At 42.7% G+C, this 13,439-nt stretch overlaps 1 protein-coding gene across 1 annotated transcript in view; it reads left to right on the forward strand.

Moving 5' to 3' along the window:
• Positions 1-13,439, forward strand: part of LOC120052860 (otogelin-like) — a 131,449-nt gene that overhangs the window by 53,460 nt on the left and 64,550 nt on the right. Inside the window, exon 17 of the mRNA XM_039000050.1 lies at positions 2,614-2,797. Coding sequence (XP_038855978.1) covers positions 2,614-2,797 — 184 coding nt within the window. The remainder of the gene's footprint in view (positions 1-2,613; positions 2,798-13,439) is intronic.

The following is a 13,439-nucleotide window of genomic DNA, read 5'->3' on the forward strand; positions in this document are numbered from 1 at the left end:
GGACCATAGGGCCCATCAGGATATATAGGGCCCATCAGGATATATAGGGCCCATAGGGATATATAGGGCCCATAGGGATATATAGGGCCCGTAGGGATATATAGGGACCATCAGGATATATAGGGCCCATCAGGATATATAGGGACCATCAGGATATATAGGGACCATCAGGATATATAGGGACCATCAGGATATATAGGGACCATCAGGATATATAGGGCCCATCAGGATATATAGGGACCATCAGGATATATAGGGCCCATCAGGATATATAGGGCCCATCAGGATATATAGGGACCATCAGGATATATAGGGCCCATCAGGATATATAGGGACCATCGGGATATATAGGGCCCATAGGGATATATAGGGCCCATCAGGATATATAGGGCCCATAGGGATATATAGGGCCCATAGGGATATATAGGGCCCATAGGGATATATAGGGACCATAGGGATATATAGGGCCCATCGGGATATATAGGGCCCATCGGGATATATAGGGCCCATAGGGATATATAGGGCCCATCAGGATATATAGGGCCCATCAGGATATATAGGGCCCATAGGGATATATAGGGACCATAGGGATATATAGGGACCATAGGGATATATAGGGACCATAGGGATATATAGGGACCATAGGGATATATAGGGACCATCGGGATATATAGGGACCATCGGGATATATAGGGACCATCGGGATATATAGGGACCATCGGGATATATAGGGACCATAGGGATATATAGGGCCCATAGGGATATATAGGGCCCATAGGGATATATAGGGACCATAGGGATATATAGGGCCCATAGGGATATATAGGGACCATCAGGATATATAGGGACCATCAGGATATATAGGGCCCATAGGGATATATAGGGCCCGTAGGGATATATAGGGACCATCAGGATATATAGGGACCATAGGGATATATAGGGCCCATCAGGATATATAGGGACCATAGGGCCCATCAGGATATATAGGGCCCATCAGGATATATAGGGCCCATAGGGATATATAGGGCCCATAGGGATATATAGGGCCCATCAGGATATATAGGGACCATAGGGCCCATCAGGATATATAGGGCCCATAGGGATATATAGGGCCTATCAGGATATATAGGGCCCATAGGGATATATAGGGACCATCAGGATATATAGGGCCCATAGGGATATATAGGGCCCATAGGGATATATAGGGCCCATAGGGATATATAGGGCCCATCAGGATATATAGGGACCATAGGGCCCATCAGGATATATAGGGCCCATCAGGATATATAGGGCCCATCAGGATATATAGGGACCATAGGGCCCATCAGGATATATAGGGCCCATAGGGATATATAGGGCCCATAGGGATATATAGGGCCCATAGGGATATATAGGGCCCATCAGGATATATAGGGCCCATCAGGATATATAGGGCCCATCAGGATATATAGGGCCCATAGGGATATATAGGGCCCATCAGGATATATAGGGACCATAGGGCCCATCAGGATATATAGGGCCCATAGGGATATATAGGGCCCATAGGGATATATAGGGCCCATAGGGATATATAGGGCCCATAGGGATATATAGGGCCCATAGGGATATATAGGGCCCATAGGGATATATAGGGCCCATAGGGATATATAGGGACCATAGGGATATATAGGGCCCATAGGGATATATAGGGCCCATAGGGATATATAGGGCCCATCAGGATATATAGGGCCCATAGGGCCCATCAGGATATATAGGGCCCATAGGGCCCATAGGGATATATAGGGCCCATAGGGATATATAGGGACCATAGGGATATATAGGGACCATCAGGATATATAGGGCCCATCAGGATATATAGGGCCCATAGGGATATATAGGGACCATCAGGATATATAGGGCCCATAGGGATATATAGGGCCCATAGGGATATATAGGGCCCATCAGGATATATAGGGCCCATAGGGCTCTGGTCAAAAGTAGTGCAGTATATAGGAAATAGGGTGCCATTTGGGATGTGACCAGTATTCACATTATTTTGTTGATTTAACGATGTTATTGTTTGTGTTGATTTAAGGATGTTATTGTTGTGTTGAATTAACAATGTTATTGTTTGTGTTGAGTTAACGATGTTATTGTTGTGTTGAATTAACAATGTTATTGTTTGTGTTGAGTTAACGATGTTATTGTTTGTGTTGAGTTAACGATGTTATTGTTTGTGTTGAGTTAACAATGTTATTGTTTGTGTTGAGTTAACGATGTTAAGTTAACTTATTTCCATTTTACAACTCTCACACCTCTCTCTTGTGTTAGGGTTTGCCAAGATGGCAAGCTAGTTTCCCAAAGTCCTGCCAGTGGTAAGTTACCTTTAAGAGAATGATATCGGCTCGTTTCCCAAAGTCCTGCCAGTGGTAAGTTACCTTTAAGAGAATGATATTGGCTAGTTTCCCAAAGTCCTGCCAGTGGTTAGTTACCTTTAGGAGAATGATATCGGCTAGTTTCTCAAAGTCCTGCCAGTGGTTAGTTACCTTTAAGAGAATGATATTGAACCATGCTGTAGTCTCTAAAGTGCTCTCAATGACACATACCTTCTACCTGTACCATCTCTTGTTCCAGACCAACAGTGTCCACTGGGTCAGATGTACCTGGACTGTACTGAGGGGCTGGAGGGGCTGAAGGCTATAGATGGGAGCAGCCTGGGTAGAGGACTGGGCTGTGAACACACCTGTGAATCCCACCTGCTCAACCTCACCTGTTCAGCTCATGAACCGTGCATACCTGGCTGTGTCTGTCCCCCTGGGTGAGTACTAGTACTGTAAACACCTCTTACTTACTGTACCCACTAGGATTCGCTGTGTATCAATGTTCCCTCTAGCAGTCAGACCCCATTCACTGTGTATCAACGTTCCCTCTAGCAGTCAGACCCCATTCACTGTGTATCAACGTTCCCTCTAGCAGTCAGACCCCATTCACTGTGTATCAACGTTCCCTCTAGCAGTCAGACCCCATTCACTGTGTATCAACGTTCCCTCTAGCAGTCAGACCCCATTCACTGTGTATCAACGTTCCCTCTAGCAGTCAGACCCCATTCACTGTGTATCAACGTTCCCTCTAGCAGTCAGACCCCATTCACTGTATCAACGTTCCCTCTACCAGTCAGACCCCATTCACTGTGTATCAATGTTCCCTCTAGCAGTCAGACCCCATTCACTGTGTATCAACGTTCCCTCTAGCAGTCAGACCCCATTCACTGTGTATCAACGTTCCCTCTAGCAGTCAGACCCCATTCACTGTGTATCAACGTTCCCTCTAGCAGTCAGACCCCATTCACTGTGTATCAACGTTCCCTCTACCAGTCAGACCCCATTCACTGTGTATCAACGTTCCCTCTACCAGTCAGACCCCATTCACTGTGTATCAATGTTCCCTCTAGCAGTCAGACCCCATTCACTGTGTATCAACGTTCCCTCTAGCAGTCAGACCCCATTCACTGTGTATCAACGTTCCCTCTAGCAGTCAGACCCCATTCACTGTGTATCAATGTTCCCTCTAGCAGTCAGACCCTATTCACTGTGTATCAACGTTCCCTCTAGCAGTCAGACCCCATTCACTGTGTATCAACGTTCCCTCTAGCAGTCAGACCCCATTCACTGTGTATCAACGTTCCCTCTAGCAGTCAGACCCCATTCACTGTGTATCAACGTTCCCTCTAGCAGTCAGACCCCATTCACTGTGTATCAACGTTCCCTCTAGCAGTCAGACCCCATTCACTGTGTATCAACGTTCCCTCTAGCAGTCAGACCCCATTCACTGTGTATCAACGTTCCCTCTAGCAGTCAGACCCCATTCACTGTGTATCAACGTTCCCTCTAGCAGTCAGACCCCATTCACTGTCTATCAACGTTCCCTCTAGCAGTCAGACCCCATTCACTCCCGACACCTCCACTTTGGCCCTAACCCTTCAGTGTGTGTTGATGTAAAGGGTCTGGGTAGTACAAGCAGTGTAAGGGAAGAGGGGATACCTAGTCAGTTGTACAACTGAATGCATTCAACTGAGATGTGTCTTCTGCATTTATCCCAACCCCTCTGAATCAGAGAGGTGCGGGGAGCTGCCTTAATCGACATCCACGTCTTCGGTGCACGGGGATCAGTGGGTTAACTGGCTTGCTCAGGGGCAGAACAACATATTTTTACCTTAGTGATGGAGCTTCCACCTTATAGCGTAAACTTTAGAGATTCACACAACTTGGATGGAAAAGAACTGCAGAAACTGGAGTGTCAGTGTGTGAGCCTGGTGAAACCAATGACCACAGGTTCAGGTGTCAGTGATCTGTCTCTGTGAGTCTAAAGTCAGCAGCTCCATCTAGCTAATCCTTTATGGAAATGTCTCTGAGTAATGGTAGTGTAGGGCAGCATGTCTCTGAGTAATGGTAGCATAGGGCAGCATGTCTCTGTGTAATGGTGGTGTAGGGCAGCATGTCTCTGTGTAATGGTAGTGTAGGGCAGCATGTCTCTGTGTAATGGTAGTGTAGGGCAGCATGTCTCTGTGTAATGGTGGTGTAGGGCAGCATGTCTCTGTGTAATGGTAGTGTAGGGCAGCATGTCTCTGAGTAATGGTAGCGTAGGGCAGCATGTCTCTGAGTAATGGTGGTGTAGGGCAGCATGTCTCTGAGTAATGGTAGAGTAGGGCAGCATGTCTCTGAGTAATGGTAGAGTAGGGCAGCATGTCTGAGTAATGGTAGAGTAGGGCAGCATGTCTGAGTAATGGTAGAGTAGGGCAGCATGTCTGAGTAATGGTAGTGTAGGGCAGCATGTCTCTGAGTAATGGTAGCGTAGGGCAGCATGTCTCTGAGTAATGGTAGAGTAGGGCAGCATGTCTCTGAGTAATGGTAGTGTAGGGCAGCATGTCTCTGAGTAATGGTAGAGTAGGGCAGCATGTCTCTGAGTAATGGTAGAGTAGGGCAGCATGTCTGAGTAATGGTAGAGTAGGGCAGCATGTCTGAGTAATGGTGGTGTAGGGCAGCATGTCTGAGTAATGGTGGTGTAGGGCAGCATGTCTCTGTGTAATGGTAGAGTAGGGCAGCATGTCTGAGTAATGGTGGTGTAGGGCAGCATGTCTCTGAGTAATGGTAGAGTAGGGCAGCATGTCTCTGAGTAATGGTGGCGTAGGGCAGCATGTCTCTGAGTAATGGTAGAGTAGGGCAGCATGTCTCTGAGTAATGGTGGTGTAGGGCAGCATGTCTGAGTAATGGTGGTGTAGGGCAGCATGTCTGAGTAATGGTAGAGTAGGGCAGCATGTCTGAGTAATGGTGGTGTAGGGCAGCATGTCTCTGAGTAATGGTAGTGTAGGGCAGCATGTCTGAGTAATGGTAGTGTAGGGCAGCATGTCTGAGTAATGGTAGAGTAGGGCAGCATGTCTCTGAGTAATGGTAGTGTAGGGCAGCATGTCTCTGAGTAATGGTGGCGTAGGGCAGCATGTCTCTGAGTAATGGTGGCGTAGGGCAGCATGTCTCTGTGTAATGGTAGAGTAGGGCAGCATGTCTGAGTAATGGTGGTGTAGGGCAGCATGTCTGAGTAATGGTGGTGTAGGGCAGCATGTCTCTGAGTAATGGTGGTGTAGGGCAGCATGTCTCTGAGTAATGGTAGTGTAGGGCAGCATGTCTCTGAGTAATGGTAGTGTAGGGCAGCATGTCTCTGAGTAATGGTAGTGTAGGGCAGCATGTCTCTGAGTAATGGTAGAGTAGGGCAGCATGTCTCTGAGTAATGGTAGTGTAGGGCAGCATGTCTCTGAGTAATGGTAGAGTAGGGCAGCATGTCTGAGTAATGGTAGAGTACGGCAGCATGTCTCTGAGTAATGGTAGAGTAGGGCAGCATGTCTCTGAGTAATGGTAGAGTAGGGCAGCATGTCTCTGAGTAATGGTAGTGTAGGGCAGCATGTCTGAGTAATGGTAGAGTACGGCAGCATGTCTCTGAGTAATGGTAGAGTAGGGCAGCATGTCTCTGAGTAATGGTAGTGTAGGGCAGCATGTCTCTGAGTAATGGTAGAGTAGGGCAGCATGTCTCTGAGTAATGGTAGTGTAGGGCAGCATGTCTCTGTGTAATGGTGGTGTAGGGCAGCATGTCTGAGTAATGGTAGAGTAGGGCAGCATGTCTCTGAGTAATGGTAGAGTAGGGCAGCATGTCTCTGAGTAATGGTAGAGTAGGGCAGCATGTCTCTGAGTAATGGTAGAGTAGGGCAGCATGTCTCTGAGTAATGGTAGAGTAGGGCAGCATGTCTCTGAGTAATGGTAGAGTAGGGCAGCATGTCTCTGAGTAATGGTGGTGTAGGGCAGCATGTCTCTGAGTAATGGTGGTGTAGGGCAGCATGTCTCTGAGTAATGGTAGAGTAGGGCAGCATGTCTGAGTAATGGTGGCGTAGGGCAGCATGTCTGAGTAATGGTAGTGTAGGGCAGCATGTCTGAGTAATGGTGGCGTAGGGCAGCATGTCTCAGTAATGGTGGCGTAGGGCAGCATGTCTCTTAGCAATGGTAGAGTAGGGCAGCATGTCTCTGAGTAATGGTAGTGTAGGGCAGCATGTCTGAGTAATGGTAGTGTAGGGCAGCATGTCTGAGTAATGGTAGAGTAGGGCAGCATGTCTCTGAGTAATGGTAGTGTAGGGCAGCATGTCTCTGAGTAATGGTGGCGTAGGGCAGCATGTCTCTGAGTAATGGTGGCGTAGGGCAGCATGTCTCTGTGTAATGGTAGAGTAGGGCAGCATGTCTGAGTAATGGTGGTGTAGGGCAGCATGTCTGAGTAATGGTGGTGTAGGGCAGCATGTCTCTGAGTAATGGTGGTGTAGGGCAGCATGTCTCTGAGTAATGGTAGTGTAGGGCAGCATGTCTCTGAGTAATGGTAGTGTAGGGCAGCATGTCTCTGAGTAATGGTAGTGTAGGGCAGCATGTCTCTGAGTAATGGTAGAGTAGGGCAGCATGTCTCTGAGTAATGGTAGTGTAGGGCAGCATGTCTCTGAGTAATGGTAGAGTAGGGCAGCATGTCTGAGTAATGGTAGAGTACGGCAGCATGTCTCTGAGTAATGGTAGAGTAGGGCAGCATGTCTCTGAGTAATGGTAGAGTAGGGCAGCATGTCTCTGAGTAATGGTAGTGTAGGGCAGCATGTCTGAGTAATGGTAGAGTACGGCAGCATGTCTCTGAGTAATGGTAGAGTAGGGCAGCATGTCTCTGAGTAATGGTAGTGTAGGGCAGCATGTCTCTGAGTAATGGTAGAGTAGGGCAGCATGTCTCTGAGTAATGGTAGTGTAGGGCAGCATGTCTCTGTGTAATGGTGGTGTAGGGCAGCATGTCTGAGTAATGGTAGAGTAGGGCAGCATGTCTCTGAGTAATGGTAGAGTAGGGCAGCATGTCTCTGAGTAATGGTAGAGTAGGGCAGCATGTCTCTGAGTAATGGTAGAGTAGGGCAGCATGTCTCTGAGTAATGGTAGAGTAGGGCAGCATGTCTCTGAGTAATGGTAGAGTAGGGCAGCATGTCTCTGAGTAATGGTGGTGTAGGGCAGCATGTCTCTGAGTAATGGTGGTGTAGGGCAGCATGTCTCTGAGTAATGGTAGAGTAGGGCAGCATGTCTGAGTAATGGTGGCGTAGGGCAGCATGTCTGAGTAATGGTAGTGTAGGGCAGCATGTCTGAGTAATGGTGGCGTAGGGCAGCATGTCTCAGTAATGGTGGCGTAGGGCAGCATGTCTCTTAGCAATGGTAGAGTAGGGCAGCGTCTCTGAGTAATGGTAGAGTAGGGCAGCGTCTCTGAGTAATGGTAGAGTAGGGCAGCATGTCTGAGTAATGGTAGAGTAGGGCAGCATGTCTCTGAGTAATGGTAGAGTAGGGCAGTGTCTCTGAGTAATGGTAGAGTAGGGCAGCATGTCTGAGTAATGGTAGTGTAGGGCAGCATGTCTGAGTAATGGTAGTGTAGGGCAGCATGTCTCTGAGTAATGGTAGAGTAGGGCAGCGTCTCTGAGTAATGGTAGAGTAGGGCAGCATGTCTCTGAGTAATGGTAGTGTAGGGCAGCATGTCTCTGAGTAATGGTAGTGTAGGGCAGCATGTCTCTGTGTAATGGTGGCGTAGGGCAGCATGTCTCTGAGTAATGGTAGATGAATAAGTACTAGTACACTACCACTACATATTTACAATACAACACATTATTACACCACTACTCTACCACTACAGATCTACAATACAACACATTATTACACCACTATATATCTACAATACAACACATTATTACACCACTACACTACCACTACATATCTACAATACAACACATTATTACACCACTACAGATCTACAATACAACACATTATTACACCACTACACTACCACTACATATCTACAATACAACACATTATTACACCACTACATATCTACAATACAACACATTATTACACCACTACTCTACCACTACATATCTACAATACAACACATTATTACACCACTACACTACCACTATATATCTACAATACAACACATTATTACACCACTACTCTACCACTACATATCTACAATACAACACATTATTACACCACTACACTACATATCTACAATACAACACATTATTACACCACTACATATCTACAATACAACACATTATTACACCACTATTCTACCACTACATATCTACAATACAACACATTATTACACCACTACATATCTACAATACAACACATTATTACACCACTACTCTACCACTACATATCTACAATACAACACATTATTACACCACTACATATCTACAATACAACACATTATTACACCACTACATATCTACAATACAACACATTATTACACCACTACATATCTACAATACAACACATTATTACACCACTACTCTACCACTATATATCTACAATACAACACATTATTACACCACTACACTACCACTACATATCTACAATACAACACATTATTACACCACTACATATTTACAATACAACACATTATTACACCACTACACTACCACTACATATCTACAATACAACACATTATTACACCACTACACTACCATATCTACAATACAACACATTATTACACCACTAGTCTACCACTACATATTTACAATACAACACATTATTACAACACTACATATCTACAATACAACACATTATTACACCACTACATATCTACAATACAACACATTATTACACCACTACACTACCATATCTACAATACAACACATTATTACACCACTACACTACCACTACATATCTACAATACAACACATTATTACACCACTAGTCTACCACTACATATTTACAATACAACACATTATTACACCACTACTCTACCACTATATATCTACAATACAACACATTATTACACCACTAGTCTACCACTACATATTTACAATACAACACATTATTACAACACTACATATCTACAATACAACACATTATTACACCACTACATATCTACAATACAACACATTATTACACCACTACACTACCATATCTACAATACAACACATTATTACACCACTACACTACCACTACATATCTACAATACAACACATTATTACACCACTACACTACCACTACATATCTACAATACAACACATTATTACACCACTAGTCTACCACTACATATTTACAATACAACACATTATTACACCACTATTCTACCACTACATATCTACAATACAACACATTATTACACCACTACACTACCACTACATATCTACAATACAACACATTATTACACCACTACATATCTACAATACAACACATTATTACACCACTAGTCTACCACTACATATCTACAATACAACACATTATTACACCACTACTCTACCACTATATATCTACAATACAACACATTATTACACCACTACTCTACCACTACATATCTACAATACAACACATTATTACACCACTACATATCTACAATACAACACATTATTACACCACTACATATCTACAATACAACACATTATTACACCACTACATATCTACAATACAACACATTATTACACCACTAGTCTACCACTACATATTTACAATACAACACATTATTACACCACTACACTACCACTACATATCTACAATACAACACATTATTACACCACTACTCTACCACTACATATCTACAATACAACACATTATTACACCACTACATATCTACAATACAACACATTATTACACCACTACATATCTACAATACAACACATTATTACACCACTACTCTACCACTATATATCTACAATACAACACATTATTACACCACTACATATCTACAATACAACACATTATTACACCACTACACTACCACTACATATCTACAATACAACACATTATTACACCACTACTCTACCACTATATATCTACAATACAACACATTATTACACCACTACACTACCACTATATATCTACAATACAACACATTATTACACCACTACACTATATATCTACAATACAACACATTATTACACCACTACATATCTACAATACAACACATTATTACACCACTACATATCTACAATACAACACATTATTACACCACTATATATCTACAATACAACACATTATTACCCCACTATATATCTACAATACAACACATTATTACACCACTACTCTACCACTACATATCTACAATACAACACATTATTACACCACTACATATCTACAATACAACACATTATTACACCACTACATATCTACAATACAACACATTATTACACCACTACTCTACCACTACATATCTACAATACAACACATTATTACACCACTACATATCTACAATACAACACATTATTACAACACTACATATCTACAATACAACACATTATTACAACACTACATATCTACAATACAACACATTATAACACCACTACATATCTACAATACAACACATTATTACACCACTATATATCTACAATACAACACATTATTACAACACTACATATCTACAATACAACACATTATTACACCACTACATATCTACAATACAACACATTATTACACCACTACTCTACCACTACATATCTACAATACAACACATTATTACAACACTACATATCTACAATACAACACATTATAACACCACTACATATCTACAATACAACACATTATTACAACACTACCATATCTACAATACAACACATTATTACCCCACTATATATCTACAATACAACACATTATTACACCACTACACTACCATATCTACAATACAACACATTATTACCCCACTATATATCTACAATACAACACATTATTACACCACTACATATCTACAATACAACACATTATTACACCACTACATATCTACAATACAACACATTATTACACCACTACACTACCATATCTACAATACAACACATTATTACACCACTACATATCTACAATACAACACATTATTACACCACTACTCTACCACTACATATCTACAATACAACACTACATATCTACAATACAACACATTATTACACCACTACATATCTACAATACAACACATTATTACACCACTACACTACCACTACATATCTACAATACAACACATTATTACACCACTACACTACCACTACATATCTACAATACAACACATTATTACACCACTACATATCTACAATACAACACATTATTACACCACTACACTACCATATCTACAATACAACACATTATTACACCACTATGGTCCCTAGCTGTGTGTTGCCGCTTTCCATGTCTGTTGTCTGTAACTTGTGAGGTGTGGAAACACTTTGTTGCTTTTATGAATTTTGTCTTGCTGCTTTTTGTTCTATGTTGCTCTGTCTGTATGCTACGTCTTGTTCCATGCTGCTATTGTCTATATTGTAATTGTTTTTAATAACCTGCCCAGGGACTGCGGTTGAAAATTAGCCGGCTGGCTAAAACCGGCACTTTTACTGAAACGTTGATTAATGTGCACTGTCCCTGTAAAAAATTAAATAAACTCAAACTCAAACTACTCTACCGTGTGTGTATGTGTGTTTCTGTGCCTGTGTTTGTGTGTGTGTGTCTCTTCACAGTCCCCGCTGTTCCATAAGGTGTATTTTTACCTGTTTTTTTTCATATCTGATTCTACTTCTTGCATCAGTTACTTGATGTGGAATAGAGTTCCATGTAGTCATGGCTCTATGTAGTACTGTACACCTCCCATAGTCTGTTCTGGACTTGGGGACTGTGAAGAAACCTCTGGTGACATGTCTTGTGGGGTATGCATGGGTGTCTGAGTTGTGTGCTAGTCATTTAAACAGACAGCTCGGTACATTCAGCATGTCAACACCTCTTACACAAACAAGTAGTGATGAAGTCAATCTCTCCTCCACTTTGAGTCATGAGAGATTGACATGCATGTTATTAATGTTAGCTCTCCGTGTACATTTAAGGGCCAGCCTTTCTACATTGTTCTAGGCCAATTGGAATTTGCCTATGTCCCTCTTTGTGGCACTGGACCATATGACTGGACGGTAGTCCAGGTGCGATAAAACTACACAGTCCTTACACAGGGCCTTACACAGGGCCTTACACAGGGCCTTACACAGGTAATATTACACGTTGATATGTCGCACATACGTCCAGCCATCCCTCAATGTTTTTCTATTCAGCATGTGAACAGACAGACCCCTGGGAAAATCCTGAAGTCGGTGATCCCTTTAACCGAAGTGTTCTCATATGTTAGATGGGAAAAGGAGATCGCTGTCTACCTTACTCATGACCTAGAAAACAAGCTATCCTGAACTTCAAACCACCAGATTGTGGATTCAGTCTGCTACAGGATGTAGCCTGCTGCGTACACTGGGAACCAACGTGGAAGTACAGATTACTTTTCAGAAGTAGTTGGTTGACGGAATTAGGGATTCTAAAAGTTTGACAGAATGAGGGATTCTAAAAGTTTGACAGAATGAGGGATTCTAAAAGTTTGACAGAATGAGGGATTCTAAAAGTTTGACAGAATGAGGGATTCTAAAAGTTTGACAGAATGAGGGATTCTAAAAGTTTGACAGAATGAGGGATTCTAAAGGTTTGACAGAATGAGGGATTCTAAAGGTTTGACAGAATGAGGGATTCTAAAGGTTTGACAGAATGAGGGATTCTAAAGGTTTGACAGAATGAGGGATTCTAAAGGTTTGACAGAATGAGGGGTTCTAAAGGTTTGACAGAATGAGGGGTTCTAGAAGTTTGACAGAATGAGGGATTCTAAAAGTTTGACAGAATGAGGGATTCTAAAAGTTTGACAGAATGAGGGATTCTAAAAGTTTGACAGAATGAGGGATTCTAGAAGTTTGACAGTGTTGAGATCGGTTTGTCCCCACCCTAGCGGAAGACACAAAGACAGTTTAGTCAGTCCTGCTGCTTGAAGACGATGTCTTTGTGAAAGGGCGGATCGTTTAGACGGTTTACCTGATATCCAGGATGGAAAAATGAGATGGGATGTGGGAGGAACGG

Source organism: Salvelinus namaycush, chromosome 1, assembly GCF_016432855.1.
Source record: "Salvelinus namaycush isolate Seneca chromosome 1, SaNama_1.0, whole genome shotgun sequence".
Classification (NCBI taxonomy): domain Eukaryota; kingdom Metazoa; phylum Chordata; class Actinopteri; order Salmoniformes; family Salmonidae; genus Salvelinus; species Salvelinus namaycush.